The sequence below is a fragment of the Crotalus tigris genome, unplaced genomic scaffold (assembly GCF_016545835.1).
Source record: "Crotalus tigris isolate CLP2741 ecotype Arizona unplaced genomic scaffold, ASM1654583v1 scf7180000018998.211855, whole genome shotgun sequence".
Lineage (NCBI taxonomy): Eukaryota > Metazoa > Chordata > Lepidosauria > Squamata > Viperidae > Crotalus > Crotalus tigris.
In genome coordinates, this window is record NW_024097317.1 from 135,790 (window position 1) to 157,605 (window position 21,816).

A 21,816-nucleotide genomic window follows, 5' to 3' on the forward strand; every position below is an offset into this window, starting at 1 on the left:
TACTAGCTTATCCTGAACGAAAGAAATAAAAATAATCAGTCCTGCACTTAAATTGATGTATAATGATATTCATGCTACTTATGTACACCATGCTTAAATTTAATTTTCTTTTCATGGTGCCCTCTAAATAAAGAAAAGTAGGTTCATCTGATAAATTGAAACTCTTTTCTTCTTTTCTCTGCTAGCAATGGGGGCCTGTGCCGCATGCATGTCAAAGTCAATCCCCATACTTTTAGTAATATATTCCTGATGTAAAAAAAAAATTGGTAAGAAGTTGGCTGTTTTATCAGATAGCGTAACACCCTGAAATACTTTGTTGGGCTTAGATGTATTTAATCTCTGCATTTAATCTCCTCACATAGAAGGAATATCACATTAAAATAATTTGTCAAATTCTTGTAAGAAACCCATTCCTTCTAAGTTGGCAGTTTTGTCATGCTGTCCTTTTTCTCCAAGGTCCCTGACTTTCTTTCCCTTGTTAAAGGATAATAAATGTTTCTATATAAAAAAATAAAATCAAAATGATTTCTAGTAACATCTTCCACATTTTCACTAAATTTCAAGATTGATCTTATCACTGATTTATTGGACTAGAACAGCCTGTTGTGTAATTTTTAGAAAGAATGCTTATATGTGATATTTTGTAGTAACAAACGTTCAGTTGAGAAAAATCTGTTTTATTTGCTCTGCAGTTCCACAATTAAAGATAGACTCCCTAGTAATTTCTGGCCTTATCTTAAGTAATGTTGTTGGAATACAACCAAGAAATGTAAGCAGCTGCTTTCGAAGCATCAAGAACCAAGACATGATTGTTTTTTAAAAAAAATTAAAGGCAACAATCCCAGATAACCAGGGTCATATTTCTCAAATTGAAAATGAACAGTAATCTTTAGTTTGGCTTTTGAAGTAGTTTTCACTATTTGTTTTTGTTGTAGCTTAATTATTCTGCTTTCCTTCAGGTTTTTTTTTTAACTGTATATGGACTTTCTGTGAACTTTGACCTCCATTTGCAGAGGCCCAGATGGAGCTGTACTTCAAACCTAAGGAGACAGCAGCAAATTATCCCTTGGAGGGTTTATGGGCCTACATCCTTGAGTAATCTGAAAAAATGATAGGGAAATCCCAAACATTCATCTGCTGTCTGCACTGTTTAATAGTGTTACAAATTTGAACAATATTCTTGGTTCTTAGTTAGTCAGATATGAATTTACTGCAAAGACTTAACAGAATGGATACATGTTTATTAATTTGTTATTGGAAGAATAATCAATGAACATCTTCCCAGGCCTAATTAAATATTAATATAAATGCAGGAACAGCAACAAATCACTTTGCTCATATATTTGCATGCAATAATTGGGCTGTATTTTCATAGCTTAGCAACATCATTTTCTCCATCCAGTCCTTTTTAGTGGGAAACCTATGATTCGCTACTATGCTCTCTAGTTTAGCAAAAGATTTTCCATTTCTGCCATGAAATGTGCCATAAGGTATATAATTCATCGTGGAAGAAAATGACATTGCAGCTATAGAAAGATAAAGGATAGACATATGAAAAGCTATTAAAGTGTGATTCCAGTGGTTTTTCCTTCCTCATGCCTAATGTAAAAGAGATTCTTAAAGTATGATTAATTGGAGAGAGAGAGGAAAGAGACGGTTTTCTAAAGTCCTACTAGTAGCATGAGTGGAGTAGCTGGTATTCAGAATTATCATTGAGGGGCAGTGCTTTTTTTCTTTAAAAAAAAAAAAAGTGCCAGAACTCAAACACATCATATAACCCTCCTGGCCTACCCTACAAGGTTCCATCCAAAAAAAGGTGCTGGAACTCCGTTCTGGGCGTTCTATGAGAAAAAAAGCCCTGTTGAGGGGTATAGAATGCACACATCCTTGATGATTTGCATCATGTTGATCCATGTGAGAAGCTAGATTTTAACCATACTCTTTCAAAGGACAGTCCTATGAATGTGAAAGGAGTAAAACTGATAGTGGAAGAGCATTGAAATATATCAGCCTCCAATGTATAGTCAAAAATAAAATTGCATGTTCCACTTTGTCATTGCTGTACAAATGAGGTCCTTAGCTGTATATCAGATTGTTGCTGGTGCATCACTGAAACAAGCAGTGCTATACCAATCACATGGGATTAATTTATAAAAGACCATGTCATTTCCATAATACCTTTTCAAGCCTTGAAGTACTGCATAACACTATAAAGGAAACACATTCCTTGAAAATCAGTTAATTATTGCGCAATGATGGAGGAACATTGAAATTCCCACGATGGAGGAATAGATTATAAAGACATCAGAAATAGCAAAACCGACTTCTTTGGTAGGGGTAAAACAACAAGTTCTTTTATAAAAGACTGGAAACTGTAGAAGATGATGGAAACCGTTTTATCGATGTTTTGCTGAAAATAGATAAAAGTGAAGCGCTGATTTATGGTTTTAACAATTGAAAAAGAACTAAATGACTGGAGAAAACTTTGTAATACCAAGAGGGAGGAGGGATAATGAGCTTGTTCAAAACTATTGTAAAGAAAGGTCGGAATTTGTATATTTTTTTCTTGTTTCTTGAGCTATTTTCTTTCTTACTCTGCTTTGCTTTTTGCATTTTCTTTCTCTTTATTTATTTATGTTTTTCATATTTTTTCTTTAGATTTGCTTTTTACTCGTATAAAATTCTTAATAAAAATATATTTTTTAAAAATCAGATAATTGTGTTTTAAGGATGGCATATAAGATCATTACACACATTCCTTCATGGGATATAAGGAACCTTAGTTATGAGCCATCTGATTGCTAGCCAATACATCAACTAAGGAATCCTTAGAATGGCAAAAGTATCAAACAAATTGTAATATGCATACAAACTAGTATTTATATAACGCTTATAGTGGCAAGTAATAATATAGAGTTTCACAATGATTATAGTGAGAGCTCATACATTTTTTTAACCTGCTTTAGGAAAATAAATGTTTTGTAAAGCAGTTATTCTTCACACACACACACACACACACACACACACACACAGTTATTTCTTTCTTGTATTTTCATTGTTTTTCTCTTTTTTCAGATTCTCTTTCAGTTTCCAGCAATGATGCAAGTCCCCCTGCATCGGTAACATCACTTCAGCCCCATATGATTGGTGCACAAAGCTCTCCTGGTCCTAAACGCCCAGGCAATACCCTGAGGAAGTGGCTCACTAGTCCAGTGAGGCGACTTAGCAGCGGAAAGGCAGACGGCCACGTAAAGAAACTGGCCCACAAACATAAGAAGAGCCGTGAGGTCCGCAAAAGTGCTGATACCGGCTCCCAGAAGGATTCTGATGATAGTGCAGCTACACCCCAAGATGAAACTCTTGAAGAGGTAGATGTCCATTGGATGCTGTTTGTGTACCTTTTTCCGAAAATAAGTCTTTAGCATATGGCTTTTCTTATCTCCTTGTAAGCAATTACACTCACTGAATTGCTTTTTTATAACAAAAGAAAAGAGGAACACCTAACAAGCCATCTGTTTCTGTATTTTTCATAGGGGTCTTCAAGAAACAGCTATATCTGGCTATTCTCATTTTCCAAATTATCTCTGTTTTTATTGTGGAGGCCTCTGTCAAAAATATATGACTAATGGCCCTGCAGATTATCAAAATAAGTAGATTATTAAATGGTGCTGCAGATTATTAAAATAGGCATTAATTATGCATCTAGATTAACAGTTTATGAAGGAACTGGCAACAGTTCTGCAGTTAAGTTTGATCAGGACTTCTTTTAGTCTAGCATCTGAGAAGACCACTATTTGGCCCAGGCGACAATGAGATATTTATGCATGCATGCATATGTTTATATGACTGCCCAACTCAAACAGTGTGATTCTGGATCAAGCACAAAAGACACAAAAAATACACAAACCATAAATAATTAGCACAAAACTACATAGACAGAATCTGGCAAATCTAATTGTGCTGTATTTATTCCTTATACTGCAGTGAGTTAGGGAGACATCTGCCTGAGACCCTTCCAAATGTAATCTCATTCTGAATTTTGAAAAAGTATCAGCCTATTTTACTAGGCAGTGGTTCCTACATACAGTATCTCTGTCAAGGTCATTTTCTTTACACTACGTTAAGGGAAAATTTATCATATCGTACCATGCTTGAGTCTGGCAACAAACTCAGCTAAAGTTTATTTGAAAATGCTTTATAGTGAAAATTGCTAGTTCTTTTATGACATCAAGATGTAATAATACTTAATTTGTGAACTGATAATAATTTTAAAAATTCTGACTTAGAACCAAGTAAGAACCAGGCTGATATGCTCCCTTGCTAAAGTAGAATTTGGGAGATTTTGTTTGGCCAAAAGAAGATAACAAATAAACTTTTATTTAAGGTATTAAAATATTAGAAAGGTCAGTAAGTGCTCTCAGAGCTAAGAGCTTGAACTCAGTACAATAGGGAGAAGAATGTAGCCAGTTTGGCAGAATAAAAAAGAGCTAGATTTCAGGAATGCTAGCCATTTGTATAGGGCTATTTTAAATATAAAGCTATCAAGCACTTTATACATCACTGAGTGCCATCTAAGCAATAAGTATGAATGTGATTCCCTTGGCAGAGAGGCCGGAATGAGGGCTTGAGTAGTGGCACCCTCTCGAAATCATCTTCATCTGGCATGCAGAGCTGTGGAGAAGAAGAAGGCGAAGAAGGGGCTGATGCTGTGCCACTTCCCCCTCCAATGGCAATCCAACAACATAGTCTGCTTCAACCAGACTCACAAGATGATAAGGTAAATGAATCGGGGAATAGGGTGGGGAAATAATTGGTTCCCAGTGGTCATGGCCTATTATCATGCCCAGTTTTCTATGGTGGTAAAATTCTGGACAAGGGATTTTGCAGAAATTGTGCAACTTAAGCCGATTTACATAAATATTTTCTTTCATTTAGCTCTTGTGCATGCTTTAATATGCATTTTGCATCAGCTAAAGACTCCGGATATTCTTTAAGTGAACTTTGATATAGTGGAATTGCATGCAGTTCAAAAACATGCTTTCGTATTTCATATATACTTGTGAATAACAAATACCTCTTGCCTTAATTGGTTTGTTAAAGTGAGTTTTCGTTGTGGTCAGAATTAATTTTACAATGTGAGCTCTTGGGTTGTCTGTTTTCTTGGCAACGTGCCATCATTCTCAGAAAGCCAGACATTTTCAACAGTTGAGTGTATGGGGTTTTGTTTCCTTCTTTGCTTTTTGGAACTCTTGTGGGTTTCTCTTATGGATGTTAATCATTGCTAAGGTAACCACATCCTTGATGGCGGAGGGGATTTCCTGCGTATCCGCTGAAAAAGACTCCCTTGGTATGCAGAATGATGACAGAATCTGCAGTACAGTGTTCTTAGACATTAATAAAAAGTCCCTTAGGCTTAAAATCCTTTCTGCTCTTAGTTAGCTTATTTAGAAAAATAAAATATTTTGGCTCAGATTCAGATTTTGCTACAGTAGCTGCAAGTGTGTAGATTAAGCCCTATTTGACAAAGAGTGCATCCATAGTCTTGCTTACTATCACTTCTTGTATTCTTTCAACCAAAATTCTGCTAAATATCCTTCCCCAGCACATCTGACAAACTAAAATCCCTGTAGATTTGCATTCATTCTTGCTTTCCTTCTCTTTATATAGGGAAACAGTTATTTCAGTCTTCAGGCAGAGATGCTAACCAAGTCAGACAGCCATTTCATAAGCAAACAACATTCATATTTTAATATTACTGAATATGTCTAAATCTGGACCATTGCCATTTTTCAAGATTCTTATAGCTTTTACTACCTTTTCCATCATTGTTTTCCTTTAATATAACCATTTTAAACATTTGTTTCCATTCTACTTTTTGACATACAGTATTGTGTTCTATATTAACTGTGAGGATATACTGATCAGTCTGTGCATACCCAAGCACAATCAAAGCTCAGTTTTACTCTAAGCATGTCTTTATTAAACCAAAATCTCTAATCTAGAGATTTCCTTGTAAATCAATGTATTATTGCAAATGTCACACCACGCAGGGTCCTAACACATACAGATTTGTCAATCTATGTTAATTTGTGTCTCAGAAGACTTGAGTAATTGGAAGACATATTGTCCAAAGTCAATCTGTTTGATAGTGCTTTATAAATCGCTTTTTATAACAATTGCTAAAACACTTGCTATGCAGTATTTTTTTCTTTGATCCCTTTTTCTAAAAAAAAAATCACCTTTATTTAGACTTATGTTGATTTTTTTTGTTCTGTCTAATTTGGCACAGTTTCTGTGTATTCTTGTAAATCTTCCATTTCCTATGTCCCTTGTAAATCAACATATTAAGCTGTTTAATGCACACTAAAATTTATTTAGTATTTATATTATGGGACAGCCAATCTTCCAAAGATAAAAATGCATAAAAATCCGTATTCTAAATTTCTTGATTAATATTAATATTAATATAGTAGTGAAATAAAACATAAAATATTTGGCACGTAGGACATTCATGTTGTGCTTCCATTATGAAGTGAGCCTTATATTTTGTATGGAGATTCCAGTTACATAAGGATATACTTCATGCAGTCTGCAAAGAGACTAGCTTATTTACTAATCCCTGAAATCTCTTCCCAAAAGCTTCCTTTGGTCATACCATTTCTCATCATTTGCAGCCAGAAATTAGAATCCTGTAATTTTTGAGGTTACAGATCTTCCAGACTTCCGTTTCATGTTTATGACATAAGGAATGTCATCTATGTGAGTTACTACTCTGACCCACAAATTCTTTTGGTTTGGTTCTTTTATGTGCTGCTTCATGTTAATACGGAATTGAGGGAGGGGGACAAGGAAACTAATATAATTAACTTTAATAGTAATTCAGAAAGATTAAAAAATTCTTCACAAGCCAATTGTACATTACCATTGCAAAATGGTAACTAAATATTACAAGTAGGTGAAAGATACAGGGAGTATAATATTTATAAGTAGCAGGATTTGCTTAAAACACTGTACTTCTTTGAAGTGAGATGAACTATTCATTTCAAAGATATAGAAAATATTTCTTGAATAAGATGATTTTCTCCCTATCTAAATCTTAACTCCCTTCTGTAGACATCTTCTCGTTTATTGGTACGCCCTACCAGCTCAGAAACCCCCAGTGCAGCAGAGCTTGTCAGTGCCATAGAAGAACTTGTAAAGAGCAAAATGGTGAGTGTTCTTCCTTTTGTTGTTGTCTACCAGCATCTTGTGAAAAGCTCAAACTTGCTTATGTGGTATATTGTCTAGTAATATTAATTAAGAGACTAATGAGAATCTTACTTGACCTAAATAAAAATGTGCTATCCAGCATTCATTTTCAGTGATGGCCATCCAAATAGTGCTGAGAAAAATACATTTAGAGGGAAAGATTTGTAACCCTTTTGGAGTAATATTTTAATTTATCTGACAGTGAAAATGAAAATAGCACGTTTATTGCAAAAATGGTAGGCTATGTATTATTGATAGTTAAATCTTGTGTGCCATCCAGCTGTTATTCAATTTGCAATGCATGCAATGTAAAGGGAATAATAATTGTTTCTCAACTTGGTCTTAGGCTCTAGAAGATCGCCCAAGTTCATTGATGGTAGACCAGGGTGACAGTAGCAGCCCATCATTCAATCCTTCAGACAACTCACTCCTCTCTTCCTCATCACCCATTGATGAGATGGAAGAACGGAAGTCCAGTTCTTTAAAGAGGCGACAGTAAGACTAGACTATCAATTTCTTTAAAGTCTGTCATTTGCTTAAGAAGAACACGTTTTCTTTGCTTTTTTATATAAAGTCTTTAAGGTTGTTTTCATTGTTCTTTAAGATAAAATTAAACATGATTAGGTTTTTGAAGATTTTGCCATATTTTGCACTTCCTTTATTATTTATGACCAGACTTTTTTTAATGCTTTCAAAATGGTAGCAAAGAGATTGTTTTTAAGATTTTTGTTCCATCTTATATCTTATGAATGAAGACTACATATATGAAAACAGAAATTTCACCATTAAAATTGCCCTTTCAAGTACAATAATTAACATTGCACATTAAAGAATTGAGATAGCATCACCAATTGAAGAACTAAAACAGAACACCTGTAGGAAGATTTGGATCTTACAGCTAATATGCTCAAATGGTTATATTTAGTTAGGTTTTAGTATTCTTCAACTTCGCTCAAATGATAACAGGATCAAGAGTGCACCTAGTAGTACGTCTAACTTGTGAAATAAATTAATATATAAAATCCACTAGGCATAACATTCTTTATACCAGCAGTTCTCAACCTATGGGTCGCGACTCCATTTGGGGTCGATCGACCATTTTTCGGGGGTCGCCAAAGGCGGCGATCCGCCATTTTCTCCCCTCTGGGGGCGCCGCGCCGCACATGCGCATAACGTTTGTGTGACGGGGGTCGCCGTCACACAAACGTTGAGAACTGCTGCTTTATACTGTACATTCTTAAAATGAATTTTAGGGGGAGGAAAGTGGTTACATTTAGGAATATCTTGCTGCTTCTCCAATTTTTTCTTTTTTATCTAAAAGCTCTTGATCTTGTACTAAGTCTTCATGTCTTCATTGCAAAGACTACACCCAAATATGTTTTTATGGAAAAACCAGTTTCTTTTCCAGCAAATCCAGAGGGGATTAGAATGACCATAGACTAAGGACCAATGATATTAAATATGACATTGCAAACAAAATAGTGTATTAATAGTAAACTAAATAGTATAAACACTGGATGGCAAATGTTCTACACTCCCTGGGGTAAAAATAATGGTAAAACTAATATTAAGACTGATTACTGGAATAATATGCAAGTATTTAGGTTCCACCCTAAATCTAGCCCAAAGCATGAGAGAATAGCCAGCAATGTCATCAAGATGGGAGCCATTCAGATCTATGAGGGGAGATCATTTTGTTAATTTCTTATTATAAAAAACAGAAAATTCTTCACAATTTTCAAAAATATACCTTATCTCTCTAGTTATAAGTACTTCTTAATAAATTATCAAATAGTAGCTTAAATTATGAACTACTAAACAGAGCCAGAGTATTCTGTTATTATTTGTATTTGATTATACACAAACTGATAATTGGTATTATTAAATTCCTGTCTCTGTCATTTTAATTTTTCATAAGGTATGTCCTACAGGAATTAGTGGAGACAGAACGAGATTATGTGAGAGATCTTGGCTATGTAGTAGAGGTATGTTTCATTCTTATCTAAGCAGATTGGTTCTAATTTTTATTAATCAAATGAATTTACCATTTCTCTCAATCCAATCATCTTTAGAAGATATTATTAGCAATACCTTAAGAAAATTATTTTAATTTATTTTTAATCAAATACACTGGTCCTTTTGATTAAAAATAAAATCAGTTAAGATTTGCAGTTGCTGAATTTTCTGATGATGTTGGAGTGCTAACCATAATCTTTCAAAAGAAATTATTACTGTCAGTGTAACTGTTTATAGACACCTAGACATGTAAATTTCAAAACTTGGCAATAATTAATTTCCATTCCTACACAAGACTAGCATTGCATGCTGTTTATTGAATCTGTTGCAAAATAAGTTGCAAGTGTATAGAACTGGCTTGATATAATATTTGTAGTTAAAGACTGTTGAATCCTTGTGTAGGAATATAAGCAATGGAATAACTGACAGCCTTACTCTTTTAGAATGGACAGCTGAAGCATATTTTAATCGTGTGTGTTAATAGATACAAGAACCTTTGAATGAAGTAACAAGTTGAAAAGTTGAAAGATTGCTAACATTTAGGAAATTAATTAAAACTGGGCTGATTACAGACACACACACACACAAACACACATCTGCTGTAGAGTTTTCTACAATTTAATTATTTTGTTAATATATTTACCAATTTTATTATTTTATTGATATTCACTGTGTTAAATTTTTGATTTGGAGAATCAGTATTGTTCAGTGCTTCAGTGTTATTAGGCTATAATAATTGCATCAAGATCCAATTCAGACTTGAAACTTATCTACATCATAATATATCTGGGCATGTTTACAGAAAAGCCGTTCATAGAACCACAAGTTTCTGAACTCTGAAAAGCATAGAGCTGTAATCATAAATTGTTGATTCTGAGCAAATTCAGATAAATATCTAATATATTTCCTGTGTAGCGATGTAGGAGAATTATAAAGGCATTTAGAATTATTAGCTGGCCCAAGTTGTCTGGCTAACTAATATGCCAAGCAATTACATATGCAGATAGATTGACAGATAAAAACATATAGTGAAGAAATAAATTCAAACTTGGAACTGAAATAAATTTGCCATTTTTTGAAAATAATATTTGCATATAGCATAAGCTTTCCCAGGCAATCAGTATAGATGTGTGTATTTATGCTGCATTTATGATTTAGGTGGGTATTTTATTTTGATCTTTTTTTTGCTGATGAATCAACTCAATTGTGACATTATAAGTAAAGCACCAAAACTGATAACATAACATAAGGAAGGCAAGGTTTATTAGAGCCATATATTTTGCCATTATGGAGAAGGATTTTAATTTCTTTGCAGCTATTTGGGCAAATCACTTTTCTGCTTAAAAGAATGAATGCATCATAAATATGTCCCATGGGCAGACCACCAGAACATGTTGTGCATGTTAGAATTGCTTTTGTTCATACTGGCTGGGCAATTTGAAAATTGTAGATTAAAATGTCACCAACCTGATAAAGGCTTGGATGAGGTGAATTTTCATATCCAACACAACAGTATTCCACAATAAATAACTTGTGTAAGATTGCCATGCATCATTTTTCTATTAAGAAATGTGAAACATTTTAGTCAAGTTTAAACACACATCTGGTGAATTAGAGAATGGGATAGTGCATCAGACTAAATTTAAACATACCTGCAGATAAATAACAGGGCGCTTATTGATTTTTCTTGTTAATTTATTTTAGGGTTATATGGCACTCATGAAAGAAGATGGTGTTCCTGATGACATGAAAGGAAAAGACAAAATTGTGTTTGGCAACATTCATCAAATATATGACTGGCACAGAGAGTATGTACAGTTTTTATTTTTAAGTAGATTTCATACTATTTTTAACCTTGCAAGACTTAATGAAGAGGTGAATAAATGTAAACTAACTCAATTGTTAGAAGATACCATGTTGGAAAAATATTTGGATGGGCTTGATAATTGTGAAGAAATTACTTCTTTGTTGATATGTTTTTGTTTCATCAAAACTGAGTCCAAATTTACCTGAAGATAACCATTATGCCACAGTAATTACATTTTTAATTTGTACCGTTCCACAGAAGTAACAATCAGATACAGCCAAAAGTATTGGTTCTCCTTCACATTTCCCCCCAAAATCCCAAAATTGGTATCATATAATTTGAAAGTGATACAAATAAATGGCATCCATATTCTTTATTCTATAGTCCATAGAACTGACACTTTTTTGGGAGGGAACATGTTCTGGTAAATAATAAAACAAATAAAAATGCCATTGTCATTTAGGCATTCATTATCAAAATAAACTGCTATTCAGAGTAAGGACCCTGCACTTGGCATGAATTTTCCTGAGCCTAAGAGCAGACTACTTTTTGCAGATCAAAATTCATTTCAACATGGAGATGTAGATAATTCAAGCTGATTATTGGTGTAACCACCTAACTGTGTAGACTTCCAAGTCCCAGAATTCTTAGCAATTCTATGTTGACTGGGAAATTTTGGGAGTTGAAATACATGTATGTATTAGGATGATGCTTAAATAGCTACTCATTGATCCTCATAATTTATTTCTATTAGGCATCCCACACAGCTTTATCAAGATCACTCTCTACTTATGTGGATTGATCAAAATCCTTTGGATATACAATAATATTTCTTTTAATTATGGGGAGAAACTTCTATGGATCTCTGACAGATTTAGCTGAAAATTTAAATCCCTCCATTTTATAACTGAAGAAGTCTGCCATATATAACTTCTCTATTTTGAGACCCAGATAGCAAACTGCATTTGGCCCTGGGCTGAATATATGAAAGAGAGATATTGGAAAGTCTACAGATAAAAATAATTGTCTGATGAACTAATCACACTCAAAAGGCATTTCACAAGAGATTTGGCTGTCTGAAGAATCAGTATGTGAAAGAACATTATTACCATTATTATTAGATCTCAAAATGGCCATCTGTCTCTCCCTTCCCCTTTAATATGTCTGTGAATGAGTGATGATGACTTCTTAATAGATAGGTCTTGGACTAGATCCAGTTGTTAGCTTTCAGTACAGGCTCTTAAGACATTATTTATTGAAGATACCATAGTTTTTCCCCTTAGCATGCTGATTAAAGATAATGGTTGAGTTTGTTTTTATTAAGGTTTAGAGGTAGGTAAGAGTGAATGCCTCATGTGTGCCCAATTTAGTACTACTAGTTTTACTACTATAGGAAAGGGAGGAAACATTTGCTACTTGATGTTTGTTTGATATAACCCAGTTTCTCATGGATCATCTTACATAGGAAAAATTGCTGCTTAATCAACTCCATGCAGGGTATCTCAGATGTATTCTCCACATGTCTTCATTACAATGGTTGATATTCTTCAATGGAGCTAATATAATTAATTTATTTTGAAACTATAACATCTTGCCCTATTCAAATAATAAATAAAAAGTTTTGTTTTTGTGGTTTTTCCCCCCCCCCCTGCAGTTTCTTTTTAGGAGAATTAGAGAAGTGCCTTGAGGATCCAGAAAAATTAGGATCACTTTTTGTTAAACATGTAAGTTTGAGAACCAAGTTGCATTTTTATGTACAGAACTTTTTTTAAACTAAGCAAAAACATTTTAAAATGCAAAGTTAAACAAAAACAGATATGTACATTTGTGAATGTGTGAATACATATGAGTTCCAAAAGAGGAATACAAACATTTTAAATATCAAGATTCAGTGTTTTGAACAACACTTGAATGAAAGAAGGGAACATACTAAGTAAAACCTGGTTAACCTAAGAATGACAATTTATAAAATGTTATAAACTAAGGATATTAAGGATATTTTTATTAATATTTATAGGTTATCTTTTCAACCAATTATCCACATATTGCCCACTTTATTCATATTCAAAATAAAAATCTTTGTACTACTTAATGGTATAATCTTCTTTTGCTTTGTTTTTTTTTTCCCTTGACTTTTAAGTGAAAGTGGCAGGGTATGAAAACCTAGAAAAAAAGCTACAGATTCACAATTCTCTTGGTTCATAAGTGATCTTTTAGGAACTGTTATAGCTTTTCATGTTGAATCTTAGCAGAGAATAATAGTCAATTGAAGAGATGAGTGAAAAAAATTAAAATTGATAGGCATTTTTGAGTTATAGTAATCCAAAACCTATGAATCAGAATTTTTTTTAAATATTACTAGCTGTTACTAGGAAGGTTGCAAGCTGCTGCCACCTGCCAAGGATTTCAACTCCGTGACTGCTTAGATTTCAGCATTCCAAGCAGGCAAAGAGCTGAAATCTGTGGGTAGGCAGCTCTTTTGTCTGGGCCCCAGAGATGAGAGAAAGCTGAAAACTAAGCAGGATTCTTAGCCCCTGAGTGGAGAGTCAGCATGGTAAGGAGGAGGAGTGCCTCAGGGATGGGGGAGGGCCGACGTAGGCGGCCCAATGTGTCTCTCTGCTCAGGGGCTGAAAATCCTGCTTGAATTTTGGCAGAGAGGATTTTCAGCTCATGAGTGGAAAGAGACTCACATGTAGCCCTCCCACCCACCCCTGAGATACCTTGTACTCCTTGCCTAAGACTCTGTCCACTTAATAGCCTGTGAGATTACTTAATGACTGCTTTGATCAGTGACTGAAATTTCCATCCACATTGTAATCATGAGTCAAGAACTAACTGTATTAGTATCTAACACAATTTCTTTTTTTCTGGAGACATTTTTTAAATATGTGTTTATTTGCTGTCAGACCTTGTTCGATTAAGACCTAAGCTTAGATTTCAGCTTAAACCCTAAGCGGTGCAATTTAAAGGAATCAGTTTGCATTGTGTAGAAATTAGCTTGTGTTTGTTACAGTCATTTAATTAGCAGAAGATAGCATTCTTTAGCTGATAGGGATCTGCTAGATTTGTTCTCATTGAGAAAGAACTGAACAGATGGAAAGGCAGCAAAATTCCAGCCTGGTCAGAACATCTGAAAGCTCCATGATTGCCGCTACTCTATGGGAAAGAAAAGCTGGAAAGTATTTGAAGCTTTTCCCCTTTCAGTTTTTAATGGCAAATTTTCTTTGATTTCTACAAAAGTAGAAACAGGGAACAACCAGAAAGAACAATAAAATTCCACTATTGGCTCTATTCCATATAAATCTCTCCAGCATTCTTTGACAAGTCATTAGGGAACTTTCAGCATTCTAGAGTGCAAGTTAATTTATCTAAATTGCATAGCATAGGCTCATCTGTACATCCTGCTTGCCCCAGCATGGAATTGTTTTTGCAGAACAGAAAAGCTTGATATCACCTGCAACATGCCTGTTTTTTTTTTTTTTTTCTGGGAAAGCAACCTCAACCTCTACTTTGTCTTTTCTTACTTCATCTCAAAAGCATGTTATCTAACTTCTAACAGTATTTATATTTCTGCACAGTCTGTCTGCTTGCAGTTCATTTTGTTATAGGCCAGGGGTAGGCAACCCAAAACACTCAAAGAACCACTTGGACTCGTTTCCCACAGAAAAAAAAACACTGGGAGCCGCAAAACTTTTTTGATATCTGAAATGAAGATAACACTGCATATATCCTTTTTTACCTTTAATTATATATATATATATATATATATATATATATAATTATATTTCTTTCCTCTCCCCCTCTCTTTCTCCCTTTCCTTTTTCTCTTTCCTCTCCCCCTCTTTCTTTCTTCTCTTTCTCTCTCTCCCTCCCTCTTTCCTCTCTCTTTCCCTTTTTCCTTTTCCTCTCCCTCTTTCTTTCCTCTGCCCCTCTTTTTCTTTCTCTTTCCTCTCCCTCTTTCTTTCATTCTCTTTCCCTTTTCTTTCCTCTTTCTCTCTTTCCTCTTTCTCTCTCTCTTTCCTCTCTCTTTCTCTTTCCTCTCTCTTTCTCTTCTCTTTCTCTTTCCTCTCTTTCCTCAATATTTTTCTCTTTCTTCTTTTTCTCTCTCTTTCCTCTTTCTCTCTCTGTCTCTCTTTCCTCTCTCTTTCTCTCTCTCTCTCTTTCTCTTCTCTTTCTCTTTCCTCTCTCTCTTTCCTCAATATTTTTCTCTTTCCTCTTTTTCTTTCCTCTCCCCCTTTCTTTCTTTCTCTTTCCTCTTTTCTATCTTTCTTTCCTCTTTTTTTCTCTTTCCTCTCTCCCCTCTTTCTTTCTCTTTCCTCTCTTTCTCTTTCCTCTCCCTTTCTCTTTCCCTCTTTCCTCTCTTTCCTCTCCCTCTTTCTCTCCCTTTCTTTGTCTTTCCTCTTTCTCTCTCTCTCTCTCTCCCCTTTGTCTCTCTTTCCTCTCTCTCTCTTCTCTCTCTCTTTCTCTTTCCTCTTTCTCGGGCAGGGAGGGGGAGCAGGACGGGAAGCAGCAGCTCTGGGGGCGGCAGCAGTGGATACTGCTGCATCATCAGGGTTCCCTGCCACTGTCCCCAGCCCAGCTGCCACCCCTGCCGCGTCCTCAGCCGAATGGGCAGGGAGGGGGGAGCAGGACGTGAGGCAGCGGCTCTGGCGGCAGTGGCACGGCAGCATCATTGGGGTTCCTCGCCGCTGCCCCTGGTTCAGCCACCACCCCTGCCGTGTCCTCAGCTGAATGGGTGTGGAAGGGGAGCAGGACAGGAGGCAGTTGCGGCGGCAGCGGCGGCACAGCAGTACCGTTGGGGTTCCTCACTGCTGCCAAGGCCCGGCCGCTGCCCCCGCCGCATCCTCAGCCGAACGGGCAGGGAGGGGGGAGCAGGACGTGAGGCAGCGGCTCCGGCAGCTCCGGCAGCATCGTCAGGGTTCCTCGCCGCTGCCCCCGGCTTGACTGCCGCCCCTGCTGGGACTCCGCGCTGCCCGGCCTCGCCCTCTGCCCGTCGATGGAGCCACGGTGGAGGCAGCACCCGCCTGAGCCGCCTGGGGGGCAGCAGGAGGAAGGAGAGGAGGAGGGCAAGGAAGCAGCCGCCGATGGAGACGCAGTGGGGGCTGGTGCCATGCGGCCCGCCAGCCCCTCTGCAAGCCCGGCTGCTCCCCCCCAGGTACCCCTCTTGCTCCGGCACTCACCCAAGCCGCCCAGGGGGCACCAGAAGGAAAAAGGAGAAGAGGAGGGCAAGGAAACCACCGCTGCCTCTCCAGATGGGACTTCGCGCTGCCCGGCCTCGCCCTCCGCCCATCCGATGGAGCTGCGGTGGGGGGCTGGTGCCGCGCGACCCCTGCCATCCCCTCTGCCAGCCTGGCTGCTCACTCCCCCAGGCACCCCTCTTGCCCCGGCGCCTGCCCGAGCCACCTGGGGGGCAGCGGGAGGAAGAAGAGGAGGAGGAAGAGGAGGACAAGGAAGCTGTCGCCAGCACTGGGCCCCAGGAGGTGGCTCTCCTCTCCTACCTTAGCTGCATCTCCTTCCTTCCTGGCAGCCTGGACTCCGGCGCGCCTTCCCAGCCAGCCTTCCCAGCCAGCAGGTCCAATGGTCAGGCTGGCTGGGGATTGCAGGGGCTGGTCTCCCTTGCGGGAGGGCTGGCCTGCTCAGCGGAGCCTCCAGCGGGCTACTCCCAGCAGAGATCCCGGGGCTTCCCCAGGCGGCTCCAAGGCCACAAGGCCCTGGCCGCGGTTCTCCCAGGGGGTGGGGCACCTGGGCGCAGGGCCAATCAGGAGTCCTGAGTCCGCCTGAGAGAGAGAAGGGAAGCAAAAGGGCCTCTGTCTCTCTCTCTCTCTCTCTACAAATGGCAGGTGATGGCTCAAAGAGCCGCATGCGGCTCCGGAGCTACGGGTTGCTGACCCGTGTTATAGGCAATTAAATCTCCTCCTTCTGGTTGGTATTTGCTATAGCAGGCATATAGCCCTTCTCTTTGGCCATTAGTTGCTACTTCTCATGGCCATTTTGCCTTGAGTTCCTGGATTGACTATTTCTTTCAGAAATAGTACCTTCCCACAAAAAGCTCAACAAATGATAGCCTGTCAGAGAAATTCAGTGACTCTCTGGACTTTCTATCCACGCATATTTTAATTAATTTTTTCATACATTTTTTTAAAATCAATCTAGCAACGAGTGGTGGACCTCCTTACCATCCTCAAACAATGGTAAAATGCTGAGTTGATACAGACAAGAATTCTGCCAGTTTCTCTTTCTAGCTGAAGTAAAAGCAGAATGATAAACTGTCTACAGACTTATGTTAAGATTGGAAAAGCTCTGTCCAAAGCAGAAGGGGAATCATTGAAAAGGTTGGCAAATGGAAAACACATGTTCTCATAGACCACCCTCAGAAAGGAATTCAATAAGAGGCTTGCTTTCCCTACACAGGTGGGAGGGATAAAGAAATGGGGAATCACCATTTGGGAACTGTGATAACTACTGTCCAGATACAACATCTGGCCACTATTAAAGCTGCCAAAGCCTTGAAATCCAGACAGCAATTTCCCAAGCTAGCTTAATTTCCAGCCAAATTCAACAAAAGAGCAAACAGCTTAAACTGATCAGCTCTTGAACTAGATTTCTGGAAGTTCAGCATGCAAACAAAACCGGTTTGTTGTGTTTTTTTGGTCTGGTGACCTAGTTATTAAAACTGTCATAGCTTTTCTTTTTCTTTGTGGTCAAAACTTTCTCATATTGTCAGCTCCATGTATCTCAATGCCTAGAAATTTGTGTAAACAGTTGTTGCTCAGTTTATTGTAAATACCTAACCTAACATGCTATAAAATCTAAGCCAGGAGTGTCAAACTGCCACCCCGCGGGCAGGTTTCATCATACTGAAGCTGTACCCACCCCATTGCCAGCAATGCAAAAAGAGTTGTGACATGTTACACAATGTGCAAGTTTGACACCCATGATCTAAGCCAATACCTATATGAGCTGGTTACTAGAAGGCAAGAGGTTTGGAATAGATAGATAGATAGATAGATAGATAGATAGATAGATAGATAGATAGATAGATAGATAGATGTAGGTCTTTGGTTATTCGGGTTTTCTCCTGCATAAAATTGGAAGTGTCTTGGCGACGTTTCGACAAAGTCCCATTCGTCATCTTCAGGCTGGTGTTTTCAGCTTCGTGCTTCAAGGAGCAATGTGTGGTCTTAGCTATTTCTTAACTGCCAGTGGGGGTATGAACTGATTGGGTGGGAGCTACCAGCCATTTGGAAACCCGCCCTTATTGACAAATGACTCCCTAACACAAAAAATGACATCAAACCCACACTCACAAAAACCACACAGGATGTCACCACCATACATCCACGCAAAAAGCAAACCCAAAGCCACACCGATGATGAGGCACGACCACAAACCAGAAGCCAGACCACAGCTGCATCATTAGTCTCTTTAAACCCCTCCAATCCATACATGAAGCAAACTGACACCCACCATGAAGATGAGGCACGACCACGAACGCGAAGCCAAAAAATAGCAAGGCAGCCCACCATCTTAAATCCCCCTGCAACTCAGACTAACCTGAGCACAACAAAGCCCCCACCCAAACAGAACACGCCCCCAGCCATTCAGAGCACAGCCAACCCCCCAGCCAATCAGAGCACAGCCAAGCCCCTAACCAATCAGAACACACCTCCACCCAATCAGAACACAACCAAGCTCCCACCCAATCAGTTCATACCCCCACTGGCAGTTAAAAGGAAGAAACAGCTAAGACCACACATTGCTCCTCGAAGCACGAAGCTGAAAACACCAGCCTGAAGATGACGAATGGGACTTCGTCGAAACGTCGCCAAGACACTTCCAATTTTACGCGGGAGAAAACCCGAATAACCAAAGACCTACATATACAAATATATACATACATACATACACACACACACACACACATACATACATACATACATACATACAGTTCCACAATTTATTAAATGCAATGACAGTTATATTCATACTTCATTATTGTCTGGTTAGATCACTATTTTGATAAAACATGCCATACATATCGAATATGATTTTCCTGCTTCTGTTTGGAAAAGATAGTGCTATGGTTGTAGAGATAATTGCTATTTAAGGCATACAGTAAACATTTTTTTTTCAAGCTGTGATGAACTAGAACAGAACCGGAATTTGCAGATTATAGTAATCTCTATTTTGGTCCATGTCAGTTTGCTTTATGTTTTTCTGCACTACACTTTTATTGTTCCTTCCTTTCATTCCAGGAGAGAAGATTGCACATGTATATAGTTTATTGCCAAAATAAACCAAAGTCTGAGCATATTGTCTCAGAATACATTGATACATTTTTTGAGGTAAGTGCCAAGAAAGGGGGGGGGGATGTACTGAATCTGTGTCTCTTGATAGAAGTGAAACAGCTACAATCGTCTCCAAATTTATTTATTATTCTCCATTTTTGATATATTAACACCCTTGGGATTGGGGCTGAAATTGGTTTATTTTTACCAAATGAATGAATGTGTTTCCTGTCTATTAACTCTGATATTTAATATCTCTGTATAGCAAATTCCAGTTCAGAGATGGATTACATGTAGCCCATGACTTCATTGTAAGCTAAATCAGAATAACTGATTAAAGTGAATCAGTGATGTAGTCGTAGATTCTCCAATTGCTTATACATACCAGACTAAGGAGATTCAGATGAGGGGGAAAAGAACAAAAGGGACATTAATACTTATAGCTGTAGTACCTAATAAGGATGTTTTTATTCAGCCATGTCTTATGCATAAAGTTCTTTCTGCAAGGCTGATTCTGACAACTTGATATAGGCAAGTAGGGCAGCTGTGCTCCCAAATGTGAATGATCACATATACTTCTGGGAATGTGAGTGATTAACGATAAATTGGATATAATTCAGAGGCCTGTTGGGGAAAATCTTTCAACCTGTTTTTGTCAGACCTGACAGGATAGAACTGGTTCATATTGCAAAGTGAAGTGAATTGATTGCTTTTCCCCCCAAATATACCCTCCAGGCACCCTCAGGTTTAGCATCCCGAAACTATACAACATAGGAAACCACTGAATTTAACCAGGTTTCCACTTTTCATTTGTTCAGGCAAGGATAATAAGATCAGCTGCAAGGGTGAAACAGTAAGGTTTCTCTCCCTCACTCAGATAAGAAAAAATCCTTCTCCTTCACTGAATATATACAGAATGTTCTATTTATTGATAAACTTTCACATAAATAAAAAACAAAATATCTCAATTCATTTTCTAATTAAAATTGAGAACTAAGCATAGAAGAAACTGTGGGGAAATGTAAAGTGCAATACACCTAACACGTTTTCTTAATCTATTGAAAGTATTCTGAACTTTACTTATTATTACTAGGATCTGAAGCAACGTTTGGGTCATAGACTTCAGCTCACAGATTTGCTGATAAAACCAGTGCAAAGAATTATGAAGTATCAGTTGTTACTAAAGGTAAGTAACTGAATGCTCCAATTTGCACTTAAATTACTATGTCGCATTTGGAAATACATATACCTCTATATGTATTCTCTCTTCTGCATCATTTTATCAGAAGTGCAAGCATCCTTCCACCCCGGCCATTCACTTTTTTTCCTCATGTGACTAGTTTTGTTTCTTAGGGGTATAACAATTAGTCCCTTTGAACCACTCAGAGTGTTCTCCGTTAACATTGTTACTGGAAGATGGTCTCTGTGTGTAGTCAGTCAAGACAAGGTGATAGGACCAGTTCCCTACTTCATGACCAAGATTAATTCCAAACTTCATTGAGCTCAAGAGATTATGCTCCCCAGGCTCTGCCCATACCCCCTCCATCTTAGAGAACAAATCTGGCAAAAGCTAAATGTTCACACAGCAGAGGTCACACACTTCAAACATACTCAAGTGGGACTGTTGGCGGATAGGCTTCCTATTTTTTGAGAGATTAAAAGGCAAAGAAGATAAACGGATCAGGAAATGCATCAAGCCAGCGGGAAAGAAGTTCCTGCTGGCATCAGTCAAAGGGGTGGCTATATCAGTAGTAGTGAACTGTTAACTCTCTATCTAAGCCCAGAGAGTTCAGCTGAAAGGTGGAAAGATGTCAAATCATAACTTTATCAGTGTTGAATAAATAATAATGTTAATAAAATCAGAATATAGAAAGAAAATATTTGAGATATATACTGGAAGAATTCTGACCACTTTTAGCTAAACCAGTGATTTGAGATCAGAAGGCAAAGGTCTTAATTTGGTAAAAAGATAAATATTGAAGACCAAATAATTTTTTACTGGAAAATGCATTTTTCTGTTTTAAAAATGTATTTTCTAAGAAAATGGTGGTTCAGTATAGCAGATGGAAGACTAACTATTGCATTGATGTATCTGCAATCAAAGAGTCAGGAAACAGACAGTATTTTACTTTATTTTTACCATTTGAATTTTCTGTTTAATTTTTTATGTCATTGTGGCTTCATAGAAAACCTATAAATGAATGGGGGATAAATATCTATTTTATTAGCTGCCATTTCTGAGGCAGAGGACTTTCCAGCTGTTTTAAACTGAAGATCTAATTCCATGGTGTGTTTTTTTACAGGATTTCCTCAAATACTCTAAAAAAGCTAATCTTGATACAGCAGAATTAGAGGTACTTGAAAAAATGTTGCTTATTTTTAAAGTATATTTATGATTTCAGACCAATAAAAATATTGCTTAAAACAATTCTAACACCATCTTGGTAAGTCTTAATAG

The 21,816-nt window shown here is 37.6% G+C and overlaps 1 protein-coding gene across 4 annotated transcripts in view; it reads left to right on the forward strand.

Annotated features, from left to right (window-relative positions):
• LOC120314724 (triple functional domain protein) overlaps positions 1–21,816 on the forward strand; it is a 166,192-nt gene that overhangs the window by 116,996 nt on the left and 27,380 nt on the right. For all 4 annotated transcript variants that reach the window (XM_039358107.1, XM_039358108.1, XM_039358110.1 and 1 more), the window contains exons 34-43: positions 3,076–3,368; positions 4,607–4,777; positions 7,114–7,209; positions 7,595–7,743; positions 9,167–9,233; positions 10,969–11,072; positions 12,726–12,795; positions 19,326–19,415; positions 20,452–20,544; positions 21,662–21,712. In XM_039358107.1, coding sequence (XP_039214041.1) covers positions 3,076–3,368; positions 4,607–4,777; positions 7,114–7,209; positions 7,595–7,743; positions 9,167–9,233; positions 10,969–11,072; positions 12,726–12,795; positions 19,326–19,415; positions 20,452–20,544; positions 21,662–21,712 — 1,184 coding nt within the window. The remainder of the gene's footprint in view (positions 1–3,075; positions 3,369–4,606; positions 4,778–7,113; positions 7,210–7,594; positions 7,744–9,166; positions 9,234–10,968; positions 11,073–12,725; positions 12,796–19,325; positions 19,416–20,451; positions 20,545–21,661; positions 21,713–21,816) is intronic.